General features: G+C 45.1%; 1 protein-coding gene across 2 annotated transcripts in view; it reads right to left on the bottom strand.

Moving 5' to 3' along the window:
* The window catches only part of LOC109883101 (poly(ADP-ribose) glycohydrolase), a 91,922-nt gene that overhangs the window by 64,134 nt on the left and 464 nt on the right, over nucleotides 1–27,324 (bottom strand). For both annotated transcript variants that reach the window (XM_031804668.1, XM_031804667.1), the window contains 6 exons: nucleotides 27,066–27,172; nucleotides 25,795–26,842; nucleotides 20,305–20,554; nucleotides 13,815–13,937; nucleotides 10,425–10,496; nucleotides 9,787–9,861 (listed from right to left, as the gene is read on the bottom strand). In XM_031804668.1, coding sequence (XP_031660528.1) covers nucleotides 9,787–9,861; nucleotides 10,425–10,496; nucleotides 13,815–13,937; nucleotides 20,305–20,554; nucleotides 25,795–26,842; nucleotides 27,066–27,171 — 1,674 coding nt within the window. In that variant the 5' untranslated portion in view covers nucleotide 27,172. The remainder of the gene's footprint in view (nucleotides 1–9,786; nucleotides 9,862–10,424; nucleotides 10,497–13,814; nucleotides 13,938–20,304; nucleotides 20,555–25,794; nucleotides 26,843–27,065; nucleotides 27,173–27,324) is intronic.

The following is a 27,324-nucleotide window of genomic DNA, read 5'->3' as shown; positions in this document are numbered from 1 at the left end:
TGCCCTGGTTAGTGCTGTTAATGTCCAGTGGAAACGTCTAGGAGCAACAACGGCTCAGCCGCGAAGTGGTAGGACACAAAAGCTTGTAGCACATAAAAAAATGGTCCTTGGTTGCAACACTCACGGAGTTCCAAACTGCCTCTGGAAGCAACATCAGCACAATAACTGTCGGGTACTTCATGAAATGGTTTTCCATGACCGAGCAGCCTCACAAAAGCCTAAGTTAATCATGCGCAATGCCTCGGCTGGAGTGTCGGCTGGAGTGGTGTAAAGCTCGCCGCCATTGGACTCTGGAGCAGTGGAAACACGTTCTCTGGAGTGATGAATCACACTTCACCATCTGGCAGCCCAACAGACGAATCTGGGTTTGGCCGATGCCAGGAGAAGGCTGCCTGCCCCAATGCATAGTGCCAACTGTAAAGTTTGGTGGAGGAGGACTAATGGTCTAGGGCTGTTTTTCACGGTTCGGGACCCTTAGTTCCAGTGAAGGGAAATCTTAACGCTGCTGCATACCATGACATTCTAGACAATTCTGTGCCTCCAACTTCGTGGCAGCAGTTTGGGGAAGGCTCTTTCCTGTTTCAGCATGACAATGCCCCCGTGCACAAAGCAAGGTCCATACAGTAATGGTTTGTCGAGATCAGTGTGGAAGAATTTGAATGGCCTGCACAGAGCCCTGACCTCAATGAACACTGACTGTTAGCCTGACTGTTAGCCCAACATCGGTTGATGCCATTATTTTTTACATGTTCATTGTTTTGAGTTGTTAGATGCTACTGCACTGTTAAACATAAGCATTTTGCTACACCCTCAATAACATCTGCTAAATATGTGTATGTGAGCAGTAAATTTGATTTGAATGGAATTAAGTCCCCTCAGCAATGTTCCAACAAGAGTGGAGGCTGTTACAGCAGCAATGTTCCAACATCTAGTGGAAAGCCTTCCCAGAAGAGTGGAGGAGGCTGTTACCGCAGCAATGGGGGGACGAACTCCATATTAATAATTTCGGAATGAGATGTTCGACGAGCAGGTGTCTAGACTTTTGTTCATGTATTTCCTATGTGTATAAATACATTTGATTTGTGTGTGTGTAACCTTTTGCCTGGTACTGTATTTTCTTGAGACAACAAACAAACAATGAAATGATGTATTTTCAAACAATTCTATTCTCTCGTAGTTATTTATTATTTAACCTTTATTTAACCAGGAAGGGCTCATTGAGATTTAAAATATATTTTTCAAGAGCGTCCTGGCCAAGATAGGCAGCACCAAGTCATTACAACAATTACAGACGAACATGAAAAAACCACAAGTAATCTAGTAAAAACCATAGAATTCACAAGATTATAACAAAATCAAAAACATTGACAGATCGGGGAATCAGTCTCAAGATCATTCATCAGTGATTTAAAAACACCAGTTCTTCCAGTTTTAAAGTATTTTGGGTTCCAAGACGATGGCGCAGAGTACAGAAAAGCCCTTTTACCAAATTCAGTTCAGACATTTGGAACAGTTAGCAGGATAAAGTTCAGCGAACGAAGAGACGACCCACCACATTTCTGAACAAAACAAATGCCCAAATAAAAAAGGCAGTAAACCCAAAATGGCTTTGTAAATAAAAGTATACCAGTGCATGAGCCTACGAGTGACTAGAGAAGGCCAGCCAACCCTGGTATACAAAGTGCAGTGGTGCGTAAGGGTTTTGCAGTTTAAAATAAATCTCAAAGTGCCATGGTAAATAGTGTCAATTGATCTCAAACACTGAGCAGAAGCATTCATATATAAAAATATCCCCAGTCTAGTAAAGGCATAAATGTAGCTGATACTATCCTCCTTCTGGCTTCAAAAGATAAACCTTATTCCTAAAATAAAATCCCAATTTCAGCTTCAATTTTTTTGTAAGTTGTTGAATACGCAATTTAAAAGACCGTCTTCAATTAAAATTCCAAGATATTTATATGAGGTTACAGTCCCAATCTCCTTGCCCTGACAGGTAGTAATAGGTGAAAGGTTCAGAGGTCTATCTCTTGCTTTAGAAAACACCATTAGTTTAGTCAGTATTTAGGATAAGCTTCAATTGACACAAGGTATGTTGAACAATAATAAAATAATTAAATGCATTTAGCGTGTTCTAAGAAGCTTCTTCGTAAGAGACGAGGCACAACAGTAAATAACAGTATTAATCACTTAATTTAGTATTAAAGACTTTATAAACCAATTGACTGTCAAGTAAATAACAGGATCATCAGCATTAAAATGGGATGTTCGAAGAACAAACAGTAGAGCTGTAGAGAGAACGACACACCACTCCTTTAAAATCAGTTGATGACTAGACTTTATAAACCAATTGACTGTCAAGATGTCACCCGTCTTTTATAAATGTCCACATCAGCAACAACAACAAACTAACATGGTACAAGCACACCAAGACAGTCGTGAAGAGGGCACGACAACACCTATTACCCCTCAGGAGGCTGAGGCAGATTCAGGCAGATGGATCCCATGTTCCCTAGTGACGGTTAGCTAGATAGCAGGCAAATTGATCCCATGTTCCTTAGTGACGGTTAGCTAGATAGCAGGCAAATTGATCCCATTTTCCCTAGTGACGGTTAGCTAGATAGCAGGCAGGTGCTGGTGTTGCGTTTATTTGGAGGTTCTCTCTGACTGGTCTGCTGTAGCCTGGTCCCAGATGGGTAAGTGTTGTCTTGCCAACTCATATTGTGATCGTCAGCAAGAGAGCACAAAAGATTTGGGACCAAGCAAGAACTGTAGCTACAGCAACAAGAGAGGTGCCAACTGGCGACAGATGAGAGAGAGACAGAGACACAGGCAGACAGAGACAGGGAAAGACAAAGAGAGGGAGAGACAGAGAGATGAGTAGAGGATGGTGAGTTTGCCACTAGATAAGACAGACAGAGACACAGGCAGACAGGCAGACAGAGACACAGGCAGACAGAAACCAAGATTAGCAGTGGTGTACAAGAGGGGGCAATGCCAATAGTCTGGCAAGCCCTTTGATTAGATGTTCAGGAGTCTTATGGCTTGGGGGAAGAAACTGTTTAGAAGCCTCTTGGTCCTAGACTTGGCTCTGTTTAGAAGCTTCTTGGTCCTAGACATGATGCTGTTTAGAAGCCTCTTGGTCCTAGACTTGGCGCTGTTTAGAAGCCTCTTGGTCCTAGACTTGGCGCTGTTTAGAAGCCTCTTGGTCCTAGACTTGGAGCTCCGGTACCGCTTGCCTTGCGGTAGCAGAGAGAACAGTCGATGATTTAGGTGGCTGGAGTCTTTCACAATTCTTAGGGCCTTCCTCGGACACCGCTTGATATAGAGGTCCTGGATGGCAAGAAGCTTGGCACCGGTGATGTACTGGGCCGTACACACTACCCTCTGTAGTGCCTTGCGGTCGGAGGCAGAGCAGTTGCCATACCAGGCAGTGATGCAACCAGTTAGGATGCTCTCGATGGTGCAGCTGTAGAACATTTTGAGGATCTGAGGACCCATGCCAAATCTTTTCAGTCTCCTGAGGGGGAATAGGTTTTGTCGTGCCCTCTTCACAACTGTCTTGGTGTGCTTGTACCATATACCAAGGAACTTGAAGCTCTCAACCTGCTCCACTGCAGCCCCGGCGATGAGAATTGTAGTGCTTGGTCCTCTTTTTTCCTGTACTCCACAATCATCTTTGTCTTAATCACGTTGAGGGAGAGGTTGTTGTCCTAGCACCACACGGCCAGGTTTATGACCTCCTTCCTATAGGCTGTCTATTCATTATCGGTGATCAGGCCTACCACTGTTCTGTCATCGGCAAACTTAATTATGGTGTTGGAGTTGTGCCTGGCCGTTCATTCATGAGTGAACAGGGAGTACAGGAGGGGACTGAGCACGCACCCCTGAGGGACCCCTGTGTTGAGGATCAGCGTGGTGGATGTGTTACCTAGGTGTTTAGTCCCAGGGTCCTTAGCTTCGTGATGAGCTTTGAGAGCACTATGGTGTTGAACGCTGAGCTGTAGTCAATGAACAGCATTCTCACATAGGTGTTCCTTTTGTCCAGGTGGGAAAGGACAGTGTGGAGTGCAATAGAGATTGCATCATCTGTGGATCTGTTGGGGCGGTATGCAAATTGGAGTGGGTTTAGGGTTTCTGGGATAATGGTGTTGATGTGAGCCATTACCAGCCTTTCAAAGCACTTCATGGCTACGGATGTGAATGCCACAGGTCTGTAGTCATTTAGGCAGATTACCTTGGTGTTCTTCTTAAAACATGTTGATATTACAGACTCGGACAGGGAGAGGTTGAAAATGTCAGTGAAGACACTTGCCAGTTGGTCAGCGCATGCTCGCAGTACACATCCTGGTAATCCGTACGGCCCTGCGGCCTTGGGAATGTTGACCTGTTTAAAGGTCTTAATCACATCGGCTACGGAGAGAATGATCACACAGTCTTCCGGAACAGCCGGTGCTCTCATGCATGTTATTTCAGTGACATTTGCCTCAAAGCTAGCATATAAGTAGTTTAGCTCGTCTGGTAGGCTCGTGTCACTGGGCAGCTCTCGGTTGTGCTTCCCTTGTAGTCTGTAATGGTTTGCAGGCCGTGCCACATCCGACGAGCGTCAGAGCCGGTGTGTAGTACGCTTCGATCCTAGTCCTGCATTGACGCTTTGCCTGTTTGATGGTTCGTCGGAGGGCATAGCGGAATTTCTTATTAGCTTCCAAGTTACAGTCCCGCTCCTTGAAAGCGGCAGCTCTACCCTTTAGCTCAGTGCGGGTGTTGCCTGTAATCCATGGCTTCTGGTTGGGGTATGTACGTACAGTCACTTTGGGGACGACGTCATCCTAGACCCCATTGAGTTTCAGAAAGTAAAGAGGCTAGTCCCCAGAGTAAGTTATTCACAATTTACAGATTCATGAGTTATTTAAATCTGTCGTTGTTTTTTTTATTTTTATACCAGCGATTTGTAAGACCTACATATTAATTAGGGGAAGACAGACAGTGATAAATGTAATCAGTTTGTCACTTCAAAACGATTTTATTAAAGAAAAGTAACATTTCACCGATAATACACAGCTAGAAGTACAGCGTCTGCTGTATAACGGTTGCGGTCTTTAGAGAGGCAGATTGTAGCCAGATGACTGACTCCGTATGAACGGATCATTGGTCCATTTGTGCTGTGTCTGAACCTAGCACCAGACTAGATCACTACAGCCCTGTGGTTTATGTGTCTGTGTCTGAACCTAGCACCAGACTAGATCACTACAGCCCTGTGGTTTATGTGTCTGTGTCTGAACCTAGCGCCAGACTAGATCACTACAGCCCTGTGGTTTATGTGTCTGTGTCTGAACCTAGCACCAGACTAGATCACTACAACCCTGTGGTTTATGTGTCTGTGTCTGAACCTAGCACCAGACTAGATCACTACAGCCCTGTGGTTTATGTGTCTGAACCTAGCACCAGACTAGATCACTACAACCCTGTGGTTTATGTGTCTGAACCTAGCACCAGACTAGATCACTACAGCCCTGTGGTTTATGTGTCTGAACCTAGCGCCAGACTAGATCACTACAGCCCTGTGGTTTATGTGTCTGAACCTAGCACCAGACTAGATCACTACAACCCTGTGGTTTATGTGTCTGTGTCTGAACCTAGCGCCAGACTAGATCACTACAGCCCTGTGGTTTATGTGTCTGTGTCTGAACCTAGCGCCAGACTAGATCACTACAACCCTGTGGTTTATGTGTCTGTGTCTGAACCTAGCACCAGACTAGATCACTACAGCCCTGTGGTTTATGTGTCTGTGTCTGAACCTAGCGCCAGACTAGATCACTACAGCCCTGTGGTTTATGTGTCTGAACCTAGCACCAGACTAGATCACTACAACCCTGTGGTTTATGTGTCTGAACCTAGCACCAGACTAGATCACTACAGCCCTGTGGTTTATGTGTCTGAACCTAGCGCCAGACTAGATCACTACAACCCTGTGGTTTATGTGTCTGAACCTAGCACCAGACTAGATCACTACAACCCTGTGGTTTATGTGTCTGTGTCTGAACCTAGCGCCAGACTAGATCACTACAGCCCTGTGGTTTATGTGTCTGTGTCTGAACCTAGCACCAGACTAGATCACTACAGCCCTGTGGTTTATGTGTCTGAACCTAGCGCCAGACTAGATCACTACAGCCCTGTGGTTTATGTGTCTGTGTCTGAACCTAGCACCAGACTAGATCACTACAACCCTGTGGTTTATGTGTCTGTGTCTGAACCTAGCGCCAGACTAGATCACTACAGCCCTGTGGTTTATGTGTCTGAACCTAGCACCAGACTAGATCACTACAGCCCTGTGGTTTATGTGTCTGTGTCTGAACCTAGCGCCAGACTAGATCACTACAGCCCTGTGGTTTATGTGTCTGTGTCTGAACCTAGCACCAGACTAGATCACTACAACCCTGTGGTTTATGTGTCTGTGTCTGAACCTAGCGCCAGACTAGATCACTACAGCCCTGTGGTTTATGTGTCTGAACCTAGCACCAGACTAGATCACTACAGCCCTGTGGTTTATGTGTCTGAACCTAGCGCCAGACTAGATCACTACAGCCCTGTGGTTTATGTGTCTGAACCTAGCACCAGACTAGATCACTACAGCCCTGTGGTTTATGTGTCTGAACCTAGCACCAGACTAGATCACTACAGCCCTGTGGTTTATGTGTCTGAACCTAGCACCAGACTAGATCACTACAGCCCTGTGGTTTATGTGTCTGAACCTAGCGCCAGACTAGATCACTACAGCCCTGTGGTTTATGTGTCTGTGTCTGAACCTAGCGCCAGACTAGATCACTACAGCCCTGTGGTTTATGTGTCTGAACCTAGCACCAGACTAGATCACTACAGCCCTGTGGTTTATGTGTCTGTGTCTGAACCTAGCGCCAGACTAGATCAATACAGCCCTGTGGTTTATGTGTCTGAACCTAGCACCAGACTAGATCAATACAGCCCTGTGGTTTATGTGTCTGAACCTAGCACCAGACTAGATCACTACAGCCCTGTGGTTTATGTGTCTGTGTCTGAACCTAGCGCCAGACTAGATCACTACAGCCCTGTGGTTTATGTGTCTGAACCTTGCGCCAGACTAGATCACTACAGCCCTGTGGTTTAAGTGTCTGAACCTAGCACCAGACTAGATCACTACAACCCTGTGGTTTATGTGTCTGAACCTAGCACCAGACTAGATCACTACAGCCCTGTGGTTTATGTGTCTGAACCTAGCGCCAGACTAGATCACTACAGCCCTGTGGTTTATGTGTCTGTGTCTGAACCTAGCGCCAGACTAGATCACTACAGCCCTGTGGTTTATGTGTCTGAACCTAGCACCAGACTAGATCACTACAGCCCTGTGGTTTATGTGTCTGAACCTAGCACCAGACTAGATCAATACAGCCCTGTGGTTTATGTGTCTGAACCTAGCACCAGACTAGATCACTACAGCCCTGTGGTTTATGTGTCTGTGTCTGAACCTAGCGCCAGACTAGATCACTACAGCCCTGTGGTTTATGTGTCTGAACCTTGCGCCAGACTAGATCACTACAGCCCTGTGGTTTAAGTGTCTGAACCTAGCACCAGACTAGATCACTACAACCCTGTGGTTTATGTGTCTGTGTCTGAACCTAGCACCAGACTAGATCACTACAGCCCTGTGGTTTATGTGTCTGAACCTAGCACCAGACTAGATCACTACAGCCCTGTGGTTTATGTGTCTGTGTCTGAACCTAGCACCAGACTAGATCACTACAGCCCTGTGGTTTATGTGTCTGTGTCTGAACCTAGCACCAGACTAGATCACTACAGCCCTGTGGTTTATGTGTCTGTGTCTGAACCTAGCGCCAGACTAGATCACTACAGCCCTGTGGTTTATGTGTCTGTGTCTGAACCTAGCACCAGACTAGATCACTACAACCCTGTGGTTTATGTGTCTGTGTCTGAACCTAGCACCAGACTAGATCACTACAGCCCTGTGGTTTATGTGTCTGAACCTAGCACCAGACTAGATCACTACAACCCTGTGGTTTATGTGTCTGAACCTAGCACCAGACTAGATCACTACAGCCCTGTGGTTTATGTGTCTGAACCTAGCGCCAGACTAGATCACTACAGCCCTGTGGTTTATGTGTCTGAACCTAGCACCAGACTAGATCACTACAACCCTGTGGTTTATGTGTCTGTGTCTGAACCTAGCGCCAGACTAGATCACTACAGCCCTGTGGTTTATGTGTCTGTGTCTGAACCTAGCGCCAGACTAGATCACTACAGCCCTGTGGTTTATGTGTCTGAACCTAGCGCCAGACTAGATCACTACAACCCTGTGGTTTATGTGTCTGTGTCTGAACCTAGCACCAGACTAGATCACTACAACCCTGTGGTTTATGTGTCTGTGTCTGAACCTAGCGCCAGACTAGATCACTACAGCCCTGTGGTTTATGTGTCTGTGTCTGAACCTAGCACCAGACTAGATCACTACAGCCCTGTGGTTTATGTGTCTGTGTCTGAACCTAGCGCCAGACTAGATCACTACAGCCCTGTGGTTTATGTGTCTGTGTCTGAACCTAGCACCAGACTAGATCACTACAACCCTGTGGTTTATGTGTCTGTGTCTGAACCTAGCGCCAGACTAGATCACTACAGCCCTGTGGTTTATGTGTCTGAACCTAGCACCAGACTAGATCACTACAGCCCTGTGGTTTATGTGTCTGAACCTAGCGCCAGACTAGATCACTACAGCCCTGTGGTTTATGTGTCTGAACCTAGCACCAGACTAGATCACTACAGCCCTGTGGTTTATGTGTCTGAACCTAGCACCAGACTAGATCACTACAGCCCTGTGGTTTATGTGTCTGAACCTAGCACCAGACTAGATCACTACAGCCCTGTGGTTTATGTGTCTGTGTCTGAACCTAGCGCCAGACTAGATCAATACAGCCCTGTGGTTTATGTGTCTGAACCTAGCACCAGACTAGATCAATACAGCCCTGTGGTTTATGTGTCTGAACCTAGCACCAGACTAGATCACTACAGCCCTGTGGTTTATGTGTCTGTGTCTGAACCTAGCGCCAGACTAGATCACTACAGCCCTGTGGTTTATGTGTCTGAACCTAGCGCCAGACTAGATCACTACAGCCCTGTGGTTTAAGTGTCTGAACCTAGCACCAGACTAGATCACTACAACCCTGTGGTTTATGTGTCTGAACCTAGCACCAGACTAGATCACTACAGCCCTGTGGTTTATGTGTCTGTGTCTGAACCTAGCGCCAGACTAGATCACTACAGCCCTGTGGTTTATGTGTCTGAACCTAGCACCAGACTAGATCACTACAGCCCTGTGGTTTATGTGTCTGTGTCTGAACCTAGCGCCAGACTAGATCACTACAGCCCTGTGGTTTATGTGTCTGTGTCTGAACCTAGCACCAGACTAGATCACTACAGCCCTGTGGTTTATGTGTCTGAACCTAGCACCAGACTAGATCACTACAGCCCTGTGGTTTATGTGTCTGAACCTAGCACCAGACTAGATCACTACAGTCCTGTGGTTTATGCCAATCTGACTGGTATATTCATGGATACTAAAAACATGATTAGTTTAATAGTGGTTCTTAAAACCAGATGCTGATTGTGTGTGTGTGTGCGTTTAAACGGATGGGGCCAGAGAAAAAGGATTTTATTTTTCAGATGTCCTTGAACCCAAACGGTCCGCCTGATGACTATATTTGAGAAGGTGGATGGTTAAAACCAAGAACATCATTTTCTTACCTTGTTGCAGAACAAATGAAGAACTGTGAAGTCCCATCTCTTGGCATGAGCAACATTGTACTTCAATATGGCATTCTAAAATGGGGACACCAATAAATGTCATTAAAAACAATGTTCAGTACAGGACGCGCGTGCTTTTATTTTTTTGCAGTAAGTATCTTTGCCTTGATATCTGGGATCTTGGTGCCATCTCATGGCCAAGTCAGGTAATAACATTTGATAACAGTGAATATGCATTTCAACACCACATAAAAACATCCTCTCTCTTAATAATAATGCTAATAATATCTAATATCGATGCATCTGGTCAACAATAGACACTGTACATGTAGAATACATTGCTTAATGCTAAATTGTAATTATTTTCCCACTATGGCCTATGCCTTACCTCCCTACTCTTCGACATTTGCACACACTGTACATAGATTTTTCTATTGTGTTATTGACTGTATGTTTGTTTATGTGTAACTCTGTGTTGTTTTTGTCGCACTGCTTTGCTTTATCTAGGCCAGGTCTCAGTTATAAATGAGAACTTGTTCTCAACTGGCCTAACCTGGTTAAATAGAAACACATTTACAAAAAAATGTAAATTGCTCCACAGTGAACAAAAAAATATATCAATTTAGTCATTAACTTACCTTCACATCATGGGAACTGCAAAATTCTCTGTTTAAAGCTTTCTGGATGAGTTCCCATCGTTCCTGCAGTTCCTGCAAAACCAGGAAGGTAAACACCACCATCATCATCATCATCCTCCTCCTCCTCCTCCTCCTCCTCCGCCTAATCTCTCCTGATCGTACAGGTCAGGTCAGGGTTAGTGGTCGGTTCTTTCTAAAACATGATATTGATTTGCATCATCACAAAACTAATGCCTTTATTAGTATCCCTGATTGATTTTATTTGACAGTATACAGTTGAAGTCGGAAGTTTACATACACTTAGGTCGGAGTCATTAAAACTCATTTTTCAACCACTCCACACATTTCTTGTTAACAAACTATAGTTTTGGCAAGTTGGTTAGGACATCTACTTTGTGCATGACACAAGTCGTTTTTCCAACAATTGTTTACAGATTATTTCACTTAATCACAATTCCAGTGGGTCAGAAGTTTACATACACTAAATTGACTGTGCCTTTAAATAGCTTGGAAAATTCCAGAAAATTATGTCATGGCTTTAGAAGCTTCTGATAGGCTATTTGACATCATTTGAGTCAATTGGAGGTGTACCTGTGGATGTATTTCAAGGACCTACCTTCAAACTCAGTGCCTCTTTGCTTGGCATCATGGGGAAATCAGCCAAGACCTCAGAAAAAGAAATTGTAGACCTCCGTTCATCCTTGGGAGCTATTTCCAAAACGCCTGGAGGTACCATGTTCATCCGTACAAACAATAGTACAAGTATGAACACCATGGGACCACGCAGCCGTCATACCGCTCAGGAAGGAGATGCGTTCTGTCTCCTAGAGATGAACGTACTTTGGTGCGAAAAGTGCAAATCAATCCCAGAACAACAGCACAGGACCTTGTGAATATGCTGGAGGAAACAGGTACAAAAGTATCTATATCCACAGTAAAACGAGTCCTATATCGACATAACCTGAAAGGCCGCTCAGCAAGGAAGAAGCCACTGCTCCAAACCCGCCCCAAAAAAAGCCAGACTACGGTTTGCAACTGCACATGGGGACAAAGATCGTACATTTGTAAAAATTTCCTCTGGTCTGATGAAACAAAATTAGAACTGTTTGGCCATAATGACCATCGTTATGTTTGGAGGAAAAAGGGGGAGGCTTGCAAGCTGAAGAACACCATCCCAACCGTGAAGCACGGGGTGGCAGCATCATGTTGTGGGGGTGCTTTGTTGCAGGAGGGACTGGTGCACTTCACAAAATAAATGGCATCATGAGGCAAGAAAATGATGTGGATATATTGAAGCAACATCTCAAGACATCAGTCAGGAAGTTAAAGATTGGTCGCAAATTGGTCTTCCAAATGGACAATGACCCCAAGCATACTTCCAAAGTTGTGCCAAAACGGCTTGAGGACAACAAAGTCAATGTATTGGACTAGCCATCACAAAGCCCTGACCTCAATCCTATAGATAATGTGTGGGCAGAACTGACGAAAAATCATGTGCGAGCAAGGAGGCCTACAAACCTGACTCAGTTACACCAACTCTGTCAGGAGGAATGGGCCAAAATTCACCCAACTTATTGTGGGAAGCTTGTGGAAGGCTACCTGAAATGTTTGACCCAAGACCCAAGTTAAACAATTTAAAGGCAATGCTACCAAATACTAATTGAGTGTATCTAAACTTCTGACCCACTGGGAATGCAATGAAAGAAATAAAAGCTGAAAGAAATAATCATTCTCTCTACTATTATTCTCACTTTAAAATAAAGTGGTGATCCTAACTGACCTAAGACAGGGGATATTTACTAGGATTAAATGTCAGGAATTGTGAAAAACAGAGTTTAAGTGTATTTGGCTACAGTGTATGTAAACTTCCCACTTCAACTGTCTACACACACAACATTCAAGGATATAAAGTCAATAACTTATTTATATTATTATTATTATTATTATTATTATTATTATTGTTATTATTATTATTGTTATTGTTATTATTATTATTATTATTATTGTTATTATTATTATTATTATTATTGTTATTGTTATTATTATTATTATTATTATTATTATTATTGTTATTATTATTATTATTATTATTATTGTTATTGTTATTATTATTGTTATTATTATTATTATTGTTATTATTATTATTATTATTATTATTATTGTTATTATTATTATTATTATTATTATTATTATTATTGTTATTATTATTATTATTATTGTTATTATTATTATTATTATCATTATTATTATTATTATTATTATTATTATTGTTATTGTTATTATTATTATTATTATTATTATTATTGTTATTATTATTGTTATTATTATTATTATTATTATTATTGTTATTATTATTATTATCATTATTATTATTATTATTATTATTATTATTATTATTATTGTTGATTTGTTAGAATTACACTGAACCAAAAAATATAAGCGCAACATGTAAAGTGTTGGTCCCATGTTTCATGAACTGAAATAAAAGATCAGAGAAAATGTTCCACATCGAGCTCATTTCTCTCACAAGAAGTTAAATTAAATTAAACGGATCATTACACAAATTTAATAGAACACAGACAGCCACTCTCCATATTTTTAAGCATAGTGTTGGCTGCATCATGTTATGGGTATGCTTGTAATCATTAAGGACTGGGGAGTTTTTCAGGATAAAAAATAAACAGAATGGAGCTAAACACAGGCAAAATCCTAGAGGAAAACCTGGTTCTGTCTACTTTCCACCAGACACTAGGAGATTAATTCACCTTACCAACAAAATAGTGAATGTTCCTGAGCGGCTGAGTTACAGTAACAATTTTTTTTTTTTTTTTAATTTATTTATTTATTTATTTATTTAATTAATTTATTTATTTTTTATTTTTTTTTATTTTTATTTTTTAAATCTATGGCAAGACTTGACCATTTTTTTTGTCTAGCAATTAACAATAAGCAATTTGACAGAGCTTGAATAATTTAGACAATAATAAAACGTGTAAATGTCGATCCAGGTGTGAAGAGTAATGTTGTACGATCCAGGTGTGAAGAGTAATGTTGTACGATCCAGGTGTGCAAAGAGACTTCGCTGCCAAAGGTGATTCTAACGTATTGACTTAGGGGTGTGAAGAGTAATGTAAATAAGATCTTTGTGATTTCTGTCACTGTCATTATGGGGGGGGGGGGGGTTGCATTTATTGAATCCATTTTGAATTCAGGCTGTAACAACAAAATGTGTAATAAATCCAGGGGTATGAATACTTTCTGAAGGCACTGGAGATCAGCTCTTCCCTAATGGTGAGAGATGATCACTTGTAAGTTATAAACAACACTTGTAGTTAGTGAGTCCAATTTCAAACATGACAGTACAACGTGTAACTACGGTAGAAGCAGTACCTGATTTCCTACAGGGAATAGGCTGCTCTTTGAACAGGGCATTTTCACATGGACCTCGTCCCAGGTGTCTCTGAACTTGTTGGGATAGGGAACAGGAACTTTGCCTGTTTGAAGGAGGTCTGTCTGTTGAAGAGAAAACACACCATGAGGAGAACATGAACGACAGTGGAAGTACTACCATTCGACGACGATGATGATGATGATGACGATGAATCATGTGTTTTACTAACTTTCACCATTTAATCATTAATAATGCACATTTGTGTTCATCATACTTCACACATCCTTGGGGCGGCAGGTAGTGGTTAGAGACAGGTAGCCTAGTGGTTAGAGACAGGTAGCCTAGTGGTTAGAGACAGGTAGCCTAGTGGTTAGAGACAGGTAGCCTAGCGGTTAGAGACAGGTAGCCTAGTGGTTAGAGACAGGTAGCCTAGTGGTTAGAGAAGGTAACCTAGTGGTTAGAGCAGGTAGCCTAGTGGTTAGAGACAGGTAGCCTAGTGGTTAGAGACAGGTAGCCTAGTGGTTAGAGACAGGTAGCCTAGTGGTTAGAGACAGGTAGCCTAGTGGTTAGAGACAGGTAGCCTAGTGGTTAGAGACAGGTAGCCTAGTGGTTAGAGACAGGTAGCCTAGTGGTTAGAGACAGGTAGCCTAGTGGTTAGAGACAGGTAGCCTAGTGGTTAGAGACAGGTAGCCTAGTGGTTAGAGACAGGTAGCCTAGTGGTTAGACAGGTAGCCTAGTGGTTAGAGACAGGTAGCCTAGTGGTTAGAGCAGGTAGCCAAGTGGTTAGAGACAGGTAGCCTGGTGGTTAGAGACAGGTAGCCTAGTGGTTAGAGACAGGTAGCCTAGTGGTTAGAGACAGGTAGCCTAGTGGTTAGAGACAGGTAGCCTAGTGGTTAGAGACAGGTAGCCTAGTGGTTAGAGCAGGTAGCCTAGTGGTTAGAGACAGGTAGCCTAGTGGTTAGAGCAGGTAGCCTAGTGGTTAGAGCAGGTAGCCTAGTGGTTAGAGCATTGGGCCAGTAACCATAAAGGTTGCTTGATCGAGTCCCCGAGCTGACAAAGTTTTTTTTTTAAGAATCTGTCGTTCTGCCCCTGAACAAGGCAGTTTAACCCACTGTTCCCCCGAACAAGTCAGTTTAACCCACTGTTCCCCCGAACAAGTCAATTTAACCCACTGTTCCCCCGAACAAGTCAGTTAACCCACTGTTCCCCCGAACAAGGCAGTTAACCCACTGTTCCCCCGAACAAGGCAGTTTAACCCACTGTTCCCCCAAACAAGTCAGTTTAACCCACTGTTCCCCCGAACAAGTCAGTTTAACCCACTGTTCCCCCGAACAAGTCAGTTTAACCCACTGTTCCCCCGAACAAGTCAGTTTAACCCACTGTTCCCCCGAACAAGTCAGTTTAACCCACTGTTCCCCCGAACAAGTCAGTTTAACCCACTGTTCCCCCGAACAAGTCAGTTTAACCCACTGTTCCCCCGAACAAGTCAGTTTAACCCACTGTTCCCCCGAACAAGTCAGTTTAACCCACTGTTCCCCCGAACAAGTCAGTTTAACCCACTGTTCCCCCGAACAAGTCAGTTTAACCCACTGTTCCCCCGAACAAGTCAGTTTAACCCACTGTTCCCCCGAACAAGTCAGTTTAACCCACTGTTCCCCGAACAAGTCAGTTTAACCCACTGTTCCCCGAACAAGTCAGTTTAACCCACTGTTCCCCCGAACAAGTCAGTTTAACCCACTGTTCCCCCGAACAAGTCAGTTTAACCCACTGTTCCCCCGAACAAGTCAGTTTAACCCACTGTTCCCCCGAACAAGTCAGTTTAACCCACTGTTCCCCCGAACAAGTCAGTTTAACCCACTGTTCCCCCGAACAAGTCAGTTTAACCCACTGTTCCCCCGAACAAGTCAGTTTAACCCACTGTTCCCCCGAACAAGTCAGTTTAACCCACTGTTCCCCCGAACAAGTCAGTTTAACCCACTGTTCCCCCGAACAAGTCAGTTTAACCCACTGTTCCCCGAACAAGTCAGTTTAACCCACTGTTCCACCCGAACAAGTCAGTTTAACCCACTGTTCCCCGAACAAGTCAGTTTTAACCCACTGTTCCCCCGAACAAGTCAGTTTAACCCACTGTTCCCCCGAACAAGTCAGTTTAACCCACTGTTCCCCCGAACAAGTCAGTTTAACCCACTGTTCCCCCCCGAACACGTAGAAAAGTCAGTTTAACCCACTGTTCCCCCGAACAAGTCAGTTTAACCACTGTTCCCCCGAACAAGTCAGTTTAACCCACTGTTCCCCCGAACAAGTCAGTTTAACCCACTGTTCCCCCGAACAAGTCAGTTTAACCCACTGTTCCCCCGAACAAGTCAGTTTTAACCCACTGTTCCCCCGAAACAAGTCAGTTTAACCCACTGTTCCCCCGAACAAGTCAGTTTAACCCACGTCCCCGAAGTCAGTTTACCCCTGTTCCCGAACAAGTCAGTTTAACCCACTGTTCCCCCGAACAAGTCAGTTAACCCACTGTTCCCCCGAACAAGTCAGTTTAACCCACTGTTCCCCGAACAAGTCAGTTTAACCCACTGTTCCCCCGAACAAGTCAGTTTAACCCACTGTTCCCCCGAACAAGTCAGTTTAACCCACTGTTCCCCCGAACAAGTCAGTTTAACCCACTGTTCCCCCGAACAAGTCAGTTAACCCACTGTTCCCCCGAACAAGTCAGTTTAACCCACTGTTCCCCCGAACAAGTCAGTTTAACCCACTGTTCCCCCGAACAAGTCAGTTTAACCCACTTTCCCCCGAACAAGTCAGTTTAACCCACTGTTCCCCCGAACAGTCAGTTTAACCCACTGTTCCCCGAACAAGTCAGTTTAACCACTGTCCCCCGAACAAGTCAGTTTAACCCACTGTTCCCCCGAACAAGTCAGTTTACCCAACTGTTCCCCCGAACAAGTCAGTTTAACCCACTGTTCCCCCGAACAGTCAGGTTTAACCCACTGTTCCCCCGAACAAGTCAGTTTAACCCACTGTTCCCCCGAACAAGTCAGTTTAACCCACTGTTCCCCCGAACAAGTCAGTTTAACCCACTGTTCCCCCGAACAAGTCAGTTTAACCCACTGTTCCCCCCGAACAAGTCAGTTTAACCCACTGTTCCCCCGAACAAGTCAGTTTAACCCACTGTTCCCCCGAACAAGTCAGTTTAACCCACTGTTCCCCCGAACAAGTCAGTTTAACCCACTGTTCCCCCGAACAAGTCAGTTTAACCCACTGTTCCCCCGAACAAGTCAGTTTAACCCACTGTTCCCCCGAACAAGTCAGTTTAACCCACTGTTCCCCCGAACAAGTCAGTTTAACCCACTGTTTCCCCCGAACAAGTCAGTTTAACCCACTGTTCCCCCGAACAAGTCAGTTTAACCCACTGTTCCCCCGAACAAGTCAGTTTAACCCACTGTTCCCCCGAACAAGTCAGTTTAACCCACTGTTCCCCCGAACAAGTCAGTTTAACCCACTGTTCCCCCGAACAAGTCAGTTTAACCCACTGTTCCCCCGAACAAGTCAGTTTAACCCACTGTTCCCCCGAACAAGTCAGTTTAACCCACTGTTCCCCCGAACAAGTCAGTTTAACCCACTGTTCCCCCGAACAAGTCAGTTTAACCCACTGTTCCCCCGAACAAGTCAGTTTAACCCACTGTTCCCCCGAACAAGTCAGTTTAACCCACTGTTCCCCCCGAACAAGTCAGTTTAAACCCACTGTTCCCCCGAACAAGTCAGTTTAACCCACTGTTCCCCCGAACAAGTCAGTTTAACCCACTGTTCCCCCGAACAAGTCAGTTTAACCCACTGTTCCCCCGAACAAGTCAGTTTAACCCACTGTTCCCCCGAACAAGTCAGTTAACCCACTGTTCCCCCGAACAAGTCAGTTTAACCCACTGTTCCCCCGAACAAGTCAGTTTAACCCACTGTTCCCCCGAACAAGTCAGTTTAACCCACTGTTCCCCCGACAAGTCAGTTTAACCCACTGTTCCCCCGAACAAGTCAGTTTAACCCACTGTTCCCCCGAACAAGTCAGTTTAACCCACTGTTCCCCCGAACAAGTCAGTTTAACCCACTGTTCCCCCGAACAAGTCAGTTTAACCCACTGTTCCCCCGAACAAGTCAGTTTAACCCACTGTTCCCCCGAACAAGTCAGTTTAACCCACTGTTCCCCCCGAACAAGTCAGTTTTAACCCACTGTGCCCCGAACAAGTCAGTTTAACCCACTGTTCCCCCGAACAAGTCAGTTTAACCCACTGTTCCCCCGAACAAGTCAGTTTAACCCACTGTTCCCCCGAACAAGTCAGTTTAACCCACTGTTCCCCCGAACAAGTCAGTTTAACCCACTGTTCCCCCGAACAAGTCAGTTTAACCCACTGCTCCCCCGAACAAGGCAGTTTAACCCACTGTTCCCCTGTAGGCCGTCATGGTAAATAAGTATTTGTTCTTAACGGACTTATCCTAGTTAAATAGATCAAAATACATCCAACACAAATATTGAGACCAGGACTATTGTGGAGTAGCACAAATCAAGGCTGAGACCATTCTATGGAGGGTCTATTACAGTGATCAACTAGATTCAGCTGCGGGACAATTATTTTCTTTAGCAGATGGCCGGAAATATAAATCATAAATAATTATAAATCATTTGTAGACTGCACATTGACCACAAGAAACCCAAACAGATATGATATTTGACCAAAACAATCATTTCAAACTTTGGTTTACAAGACCACATATCTGTATATTATGCATGGGGGGAAACACTGATCTTACTGTTCACTTGTACCTGGTTGTCTAGGTCAGTGATTAGTAAGGAACTCCCCTCACCTGGTTGTCTAGGTCAGTGATGAGTTAGTTAGGAACTCCCCTCACCTGGTTGTCTAGGTCAGTGATTAGTTAGGAACTGCCCTCACCTGGTTGTCTAGGTCAGTGATTAGGAACTGTCCTCACCTGCTTGTCTAGGTCAGTGATTAGTTAGGAACTGCCCTCACCTGCTTGTCTAGGTCAGTGATTAGTTAGGAACTGCCCTCACCTGGTTGTCTAGGTCAGTGATTAGGAACTGTCCTCACCTGCTTGTCTAGGTCAGTGATTAGTTAGGAACTGTCCTCACCTGCTTGTCTAGGTCAGTGATTAGTTAGGAACTGCCCTCACCTGGTTGTCTAGGTCAGTGATTAGGAACTGTCCTCACCTGCTTGTCTAGGTCAGTGATTAGTTAGGAACTGCCCTCACCTGCTTGTCTAGGTCAGTGATTAGGAACTGCCCTCACCTGCTTGTCTAGGTCAGTGATTAGGAACTGCCCTCACCTGCTTGTCTAGGTCAGTGATTAGTTAGGAACTGCCCTCACCTGGTTGTCTAGGTCAGTGATTAGTTAGGAACTGCCCTCACCTGCTTGTCTAGGTCAGTGATTAGGAACTGCCCTCACCTGCTTGTCTAGGTCAGTGATTAGGAACTCCGCTCACCTGGTTGTCTAGGTCAGTGATTAAGAACTCCGCTCACCTGGTTGTCTAGGTCAGTGATTAGGAACTCCCCTCACCTGGTTGTCTAGGACAGTGATTAGGAACTCCCCTCACCTGGTTGTCTAGGTCAGTGATTAGGAACTCCCCTCACCTGGTTGTCTAGGTCAGTGATTAGGAACTCCCCTCACCTGGTTGTCTAGGTCAGTGATTAGTAAGGAACAAATTGAAAGGAAATAACAAAACCACCAGATGCTCAGCCCACCATGAGGTTAGACACCACTGGCTTAGACTAAAGGGGTTTGACCCCACTGGCTTAGACTAAAGAGGTTTGACACCACTGGCTTAGACTAAAGGGGTTTGACCCCATTGGCTTAGACTAAAGGGGTTTGACCCCACTGGCTTAGACTAAAGGGGTTTGACCCCACTGGCTTAGACTAAAGGGGTTTGACCCCACTGGCTTAGACTAAAGGGGTTTGACCCCACTGGCTTAGACTAAAGGGGTTTGACCCCACTGGCTTAGACTAAAGGGGTTTGACCCCACTGGCTTAGACTAAAGGGGTTTGACCCCACTGGCTTAGACTAAAGGGGTTTGACCCCACTGGCTTAGACTAAAGGGGTTTGACCCCACTGGCTTAGACTAAAGGGGTTTGACCCCACTGGCTTAGACTAAAGGGGTTTGACCCCACTGGCTTAGACTAAAGGGGTTTGACCCCACTGGCTTAGACTAAAGAGGTTTGACACCACTGGCTTAGACTAAAGGGGTTTGACCCCACTGGCTTAGACTAAAGGGGTTTGACCCCACTAGCTTAGACTAAAGGGGTTTGACCCCACTGGCTTAGACTAAAGGGGTTTGACCCCATTGGCTTAGACTAAAGGGGTTTGACCCCACTGGCTTAGACTAAAGAGGTTTGACACCACTGGCTTAGACTAAAGAGGTTTGACCCCACTGGCTTAGACTAAAGCATTCAGTTAGTTTTCCAAGGAGCTGCTCCCTCTCTCTCACCCTGATCATGACAGTGTGATGGTCAGGAATATTCTTCAGTGGTGGGAGTGGTCGACCACACTGTGGCATTCTCCTCAGATCACTGATAGGGCTTCCCAGCCACTTGGAATCGTACGGTGGCGACGGTGGAGGGCCGTCCTCTCCGTCTCTGCGATGTTTCTCACGTAGGACGTCCTCTCCGTCTCTGCGATGTTTCTCACGTGGGACGTCCTCTCCGTCTCTGCGTTGTTTCTCCGAAGGAGCTTGGGCACTGTCACGTTGAAAAAAGGAGAAACAACTTTAACACGACACTGAAGAAAAAATAAATGCAATAGATCAACAACAGGATGCACGAGCAACACGGTTTATAATAAACACCTTAAGAAGACATCAGAACAATCTAGCTAAAAACTACTGCCTACATCACAATAGACTGCCTTTTGACATTGACTTGATCTCTGTACTGACAGGAAGACATTGACTTGATCTCTGTACTGACAGGAAGAAATTGACTAGATCTCTGTACTGACAGGAAGACATTGACTAGATCTCTGTACTGACAGGAAGAAATTGACTAGATCTCCGTACTGACAGGAAGACATCGACTTGATCTCCGTACTGACAGGAAGACATCGACTTGATCTCCGTACTGACAGGAAGACATCGACTTGATCTCCGTACTGACAGGAAGACATCGACTTGATCTCCGTACTGACAGGAAGACATCGACTTGATCTCCGTACTGACAGGAAGACATTGACTTGATCTCTGTACTGACAGGAAGACATCGACTTGATCTCCGTACTGACAGGAAGACATCGACTTGATCTCCGTACTGACAGGAAGACATTGACTTGATCTCTGTACTGACAGGAAGACATTGATTCTTCTGTTGCCATGTGACTCACCAAGTGGTGGAGAAAATAACAGCCACCCCGGAGAAGAGCATGTTTCTCTGACAGTAACAGGAACACAAATAACTGTCACGATAAAAACTATCCACAAATCAAAATAGTATGAATAGCATTCAAATTCGGCTAGGTGTTCTATTGGTCAGTAGCCTAATAGTGAAAAAAACCATAAAGAAGCTTCACAACTTTATCATTGAAAAATACTTATAAAAAAAATGCCAAAAAGGTCAACCAAGAGAAACGAGCATACTGAGCAGGACGCCAAGTCGACTCATATCCTTACAAATCTTTGCTTACAACCATAACAGGAGTAACCTACTTAATTACTTACACATAGGCCTAACTAACTTTTTTTTTTTATTTTTTTAAGTCTGAAGTGAAGTATATATTTGCGTGGATTCCTCATGTCTTGCTCCTTGTTAGAAAAACGTTTGGTCCAAATCAGATGTATTGAATGTAAATATAGCACCTATAAACTATTCGCAGACCAGATTCACCTCGCAGGCCGCTAGTTGGCGAACCCTGGTCTAGTGACTGCTGGTTTTTACTGTTCACTTGTACCTGGTTGTCTAGGTCAGTGATGAGTTAGTTTGGAACTCCCCTCACCTGGTTGTCTAGGTCAGTGATGAGTTAGTTTGGAACTTCCCTCACCTGGTTGTCTAGGTCAGTGATTAGTAAGGAACTCCCCTCACCTGGTTGTCTAGGTCAGTGATTAGTTAGGAACTCCCCTCACCTGGTTGTGTAGGTCAGTGATGAGTTAGTTAGGAACTCCCCTCACCTGGTTGTCTAGGTCAGTGATTAGTAAGGAACTCCCCTCACCTGGTTGTCTAGGTCAGTGATTAGTTAGGAACTCCCCTCACCTGGTTGTGTAGGTCAGAGATTAGTAAGGAACTCCCCTCACCTGGTTGTGTAGGTCAGAGATTAGTAAGGAACTCCCCTCACCTGGTTGTGTAGGTCAGTGATTAGTAAGGAACTCCCCTCACCTGGTTGTCTAGGTCAGTGATTAATTAGGAACTCCCCTCACCTGGTTGTGTAGGTCAGTGATTAGTAAGGAACTCCCCTCATCTGGTTGTGTAGGTCAGTGATTAGTTAGGAACTCCCCTCATCTGGTTGTGTAGGTCAGTGATTAGTTAGGAACTCCCCTCACCTGGTTGTGTAGGTCAGTGATGAGTTAGTTAGGAACTCCCCTCACCTGGTTGTCTAGGTCAGTGATTAGTAAGGAACTCCCCTCACCTGGTTGTCTAGGTCAGTGATTAGTTAGGAACTCCCCTCACCTGGTTGTGTAGGTCAGAGATTAGTAAGGAACTCCCCTCACCTGGTTGTGTAGGTCAGTGATTAGTTAGGAACTCCCCTCATCTGGTTGTGTAGGTCAGTGATTAGTTAGGAACTCCCCTCACCTGGTTGTGTAGGTCAGTGATGAGTTAGTTAGGAACTCCCCTCACCTGGTTGTCTAGGTCAGTGATTAGTTAGGAACTCCCCTCACCTGGTTGTGTAGGTCAGAGATTAGTAAGGAACTCCCCTCACCTGGTTGTGTAGGTCAGAGATTAGTAAGGAACTCCCCTCACCTGGTTGTGTAGGTCAGTGATTAGTAAGGAACTCCCCTCACCTGGTTGTGTAGGTCAGTGATTAGTTAGGAACTCCCCTCACCTGGTTGTGTAGGTCAGTGATTAGTTAAGAACTCCCCTCACCTGGTTGTGTAGGTCAGTGATTAGTAAGGAACTCCCCTCACCTGGTTGTGTAGGTCAGTGATTAGTAAGGAACTGCCCTCACCTGGTTGTGTAGGTCAGTGATTAGTAAGGAACTCCCCTCACCTGGTTGTGTAGGTCAGTGATTAGTAAGGAACTGCCCTCACCTGGTTGTGTAGGTCAGTGATTAGTAAGGAACTGCCTTCACCTGGTTGTGTAGGTCAGTGATTAGTAAGGAACTGCCCTCACCTGGTTGTGTAGGTCAGTGATTAGTAAGGAACTCCCCTCACCTGGTTGTGTAGGTCAGTGATTAGTAAGGAACTGCCCTCACCTGGTTGTGTAGGTCAGTGATTAGTAAGGAACTGCCCTCACCTGGTTGTGTAGGTCAGTGATTAGTAAGGAACTGCCCTCACCTGGTTGTGTAGGTCAGTGATTAGTAAGGAACTGCCCTCACCTGGTTGTGTAGGTCAGTGATTAGTAAGGAACTCCCCTCACCTGGTTGTCTAGGTCAGTGATTAGTTAGGAACTCCCCTCACCTGGTTGTGTAGGTCAGAGATTAGTAAGGAACTCCCCTCACCTGGTTGTGTAGGTCAGTGATTAGTAAGGAACTGCCCTCACCTGGTTGTGTAGGTCAGTGATTAGTAAGGAACTGCCCTCACCTGGTTGTGTAGGTCAGTGATTAGTAAGGAACTGCCCTCACCTGGTTGTGTAGGTCAGTGATTAGTAAGGAACTGCCCTCACCTGGTTGTGTAGGTCAGTGATTAGTAAGGAACTGCCCTCACCTGGTTGTGTAGGTCAGTGATTAGTAAGGAACTGCCCTCACCTGGTTGTGTAGGTCAGTGATTAGTAAGGAACTCCCCTCACCTGGTTGTGTAGGTCAGTGATTAGTAAGGAACTGCCCTCACCTGGTTGTGTAGGTCAGTGATTAGTAAGGAACTGCCCTCACCTGGTTGTGTAGGTCAGTGATTAGTAAGGAACTGCCCTCACCTGGTTGTGTAGGTCAGTGATTAGTAAGGAACTGCCCTCACCTGGTTGTGTAGGTCAGTGATTAGTAAGGAACTGCCCTCACCTGGTTGTGTAGGTCAGTGATTAGTAAGGAACTGCCCTCACCTGGTTGTGTAGGTCAGTGATTAGTAAGGAACTGCCCTCACCTGGTTGTGTAGGTCAGTGATTAGTAAGGAACTGCCCTCACCTGGTTGTGTAGGTCAGTGATTAGTAAGGAACTGCCCTCACCTGGTTGTGTAGGTCAGTGATTAGTAAGGAACTGCCCTCACCTGGTTGTGTAGGTCAGTGATTAGTAAGGAACTGCCCTCACCTGGTTGTGTAGGTCAGTGATTATATTAGTTAGGAACTCCCCTCACCTGGTTGTGTAGGTCAGAGATTATAAATGCAAATGAATCATATAAATACAAATGTTGTATTAGACCTATTGACATGTAGTGTGTATGTACTGACATGTAGTGTGTATGTACTGACATGTAGTGTGTATGTACTGACATGTAGTGTGCATGTACTGACATGTAGTGTGCATGTACTGACATGTAGTGTGTATGTACTGACATGTAGTGTGTATGTACTGACATGTAGTGTGTATGTACTGACATGTAGTGTGTATGTACTGACATGTAGTGTGTATGTACTGACATGTAGTGTGTATGTACTGACATGTAGTGTGTATGTACTGACATGTAGTGTGTATGTACTGACATGTAGTGTGCATGTACTGACATGTAGTGTGTATGTACTGACATGTAGTGTGCATGTACTGACATGTAGTGTGTATGTACTGACATGTAGTGTGTATGTACTGACATGTAGTGTGTATGTACTGACATGTAGTGTGTATGTACTGACATGTAGTGTGTATGTACTGACATGTAGTGTGTATGTACTGACATGTAGTGTGTATGTACTGACATGTAGTGTGTATGTACTGACATGTAGTGTGTATGTACTGACATGTAGTGTGTATGTACTGACATGTAGTGTGTATGTACTGACATGTAGTGTGTATGTACTGACATGTAGTGTGTATGTACTGACATGTAGTGTGTATGTACTGACATGTAGTGTGTATGTACTGACATGTAGTGTGTATGTACTGACATGTAGGCTGTGTGTGATGTTTTAAAAGTATTTCAGTCCTTGACTAATAATGTTCTGTACTATGTCTTATGTCATGTTTCCTGTGGACCTCAGGAAGAGTAGCTGATGTGGATCCTAATAAATACACACACAAAAAAATGGCCAATTTGGATGCACTGTTGCAGGAATGCTAGTCTGATCTGTTTCTAACAACAAATGACTCCAGAACAATCTGAGACGGTGGGTGTTAAAATCCTCTTGTACTTTTTGAGGTGGAACGACCCAGGACACAGAATTCTCAGCTCTCAAAAACGATCCTCACCTGCTGGTACCGCCACTGTCCTCACCTGCTGGTACCCCCACTGTCCTCACCTGCTGGTACCCCCACTGTCCTCACCTGCTGGTACCCCCACTGTCCTCACCTGCTGGTACCCCCACTGTCCTCACCTGCTGGTACCCCCCACTGTCCTCACCTGCTGGTACCCCCACTGTCCTCACCTGCTGGTACCCCCACTGTCCTCACCTGCTGGTACCCCCACTGTCCTCACCTCCTGGGACCCCCACTGTCCTCACCTCCTGGGACCCCCACTGTCCTCACCTCCTGGGACCCCCACTGTCCTATCAACCAACATTTGTAATGAAGCCTATACCCGACATGTAATTGAGGATGCTTAGACTATATAATCTTGAGATATAACTTTGTACTATGTCCGTGAATCTAAGACGTGACGTAATTTTGCTCTCTTGCATATTTGAATGTAAAACGCGTGAACCCAGAATTCTGTATTTAAATGGGTTACTTCCACAGCATCAGGTATTCAATACTGTACCTTGTGGATGGGGCGAAGAAGTCTGTTATTTTTCCTTGGCCCTTGGAGGAGGATCTTTCTGTGTCCTGCTGCTTGTCCAGACCCCTGTTGATCTGGCTCACGGTCTCCTCCATTTGCTCATCACTGTTCCCTTTAGGATCTGTGGGCACTTCCGAGATCGGCTTGTGATCCTTGGGCACTTCCGAGACCGGCTTGTGATCCTTGGGCACTTCCGAGACCGGCTTGTGATCCTTGGGCACTTCCGAGACCGGCGTGTGATCCTTGGGCACTTCCGAGACCGGCGTGTGATCCGTGGGCACTTCCGAGACCGGCGTGTGATCCGTGGGCACTTCCGAGACCGGCGTGTGATCCGTGGGCACTTCCGAGACCGGCGTGTGATCCGTGGGCACTTCCGAGACCGGCGTGTGATCCGTGGGCACTTCCGAGACCGGCGTGTGATCCGTGGGCACTTCCGAGACCGGCGTGTGATCCGTGGGCACTTCCGAGACCGGCGTGTGATCCGTGGGCACTTCCGAGACCGGCGTGTGATCCGTGGGCACTTCCGAGACCGGCGTGTGATCCGTGGGCACTTCCGAGACCGGCTTGTGATCTGTGGAGACTTCCGAAACAGGCCTGTGATCTGTGGTGATTTGCGAGACGGGAATGTGATCTGTGGTGATTTGCAAGACGGGTTTGTGATCCTTTAAGCTGTCAGATGGTGTTAAGGGAGCTGTCTCTTCATCCTCCGGGTCTATAATACTAGAGACAACAGGTTCCTCAGAGTCTGAACTGTGGGTCTGGGCCTCGGTCTCTGTCTCCATAAACTGGATCTTGTGACTGCAGCCAGACTCGGAGCTGTCTGGACTCACCATCTCTACATCCTCCAGTTGTTGTTCAGCAGCTTCACACATGTCAGAAGCTGGGCTTGTGGTGCTTTGGGGAAGTTCCAACAGCCACTTATCAGGGTTATTCTGTTGGGACTTGGGATTGTTTTTCTGACTAAGAGATGTTGCTTTGGCACTATGCTGCTGCCCCTCCATTGCGTGTAGACTTGCCTCTTTGGAACTTGCTAATGGAGAAGACACAAAAGACAACAGAATGAGAATCAACTTGGATCATAATTAACTTGACTGGTAAGTCATAGTGAGTGTAGCCTATAGGCCTACCGCAAAAACACATCAGAAAATCAAACTCAAAAAAAAAAATCTGGAGAAAAAAAATGGAACTGAAGAAAAATCCACAATCAGATTACACAGAGGATCATTTAATATTCCCTGCTCAGGGGGTGTTACCTTTAAAAGCCAATGAAAGAGGGCTCCTTGAGCCGACAGGTGCTTGGAGGCCAAATTCAACCCGCAGTCTCTTTTTAGCAGGCTCCAAGTCTGACAGTGCAGTCATGCTTCAAGATAGAGAAAGAGCACCATAATAACGTTAGCATCCCCAGAATAGATGGGACGTGTGTTGATAAACCATCTAGCTAACGTTAGCTAGCCATTTCACACGCCACAAGTATTTGAATGTCTATAGTTCATACAAAATAAAGTGAATTGT

Source organism: Oncorhynchus kisutch, linkage group LG25, assembly GCF_002021735.2.
Source record: "Oncorhynchus kisutch isolate 150728-3 linkage group LG25, Okis_V2, whole genome shotgun sequence".
NCBI classification, from domain to species: domain Eukaryota; kingdom Metazoa; phylum Chordata; class Actinopteri; order Salmoniformes; family Salmonidae; genus Oncorhynchus; species Oncorhynchus kisutch.
Note: the sequence above shows the minus strand (reverse complement) of the source record. Positions and strands in the feature narration are given on the sequence as shown.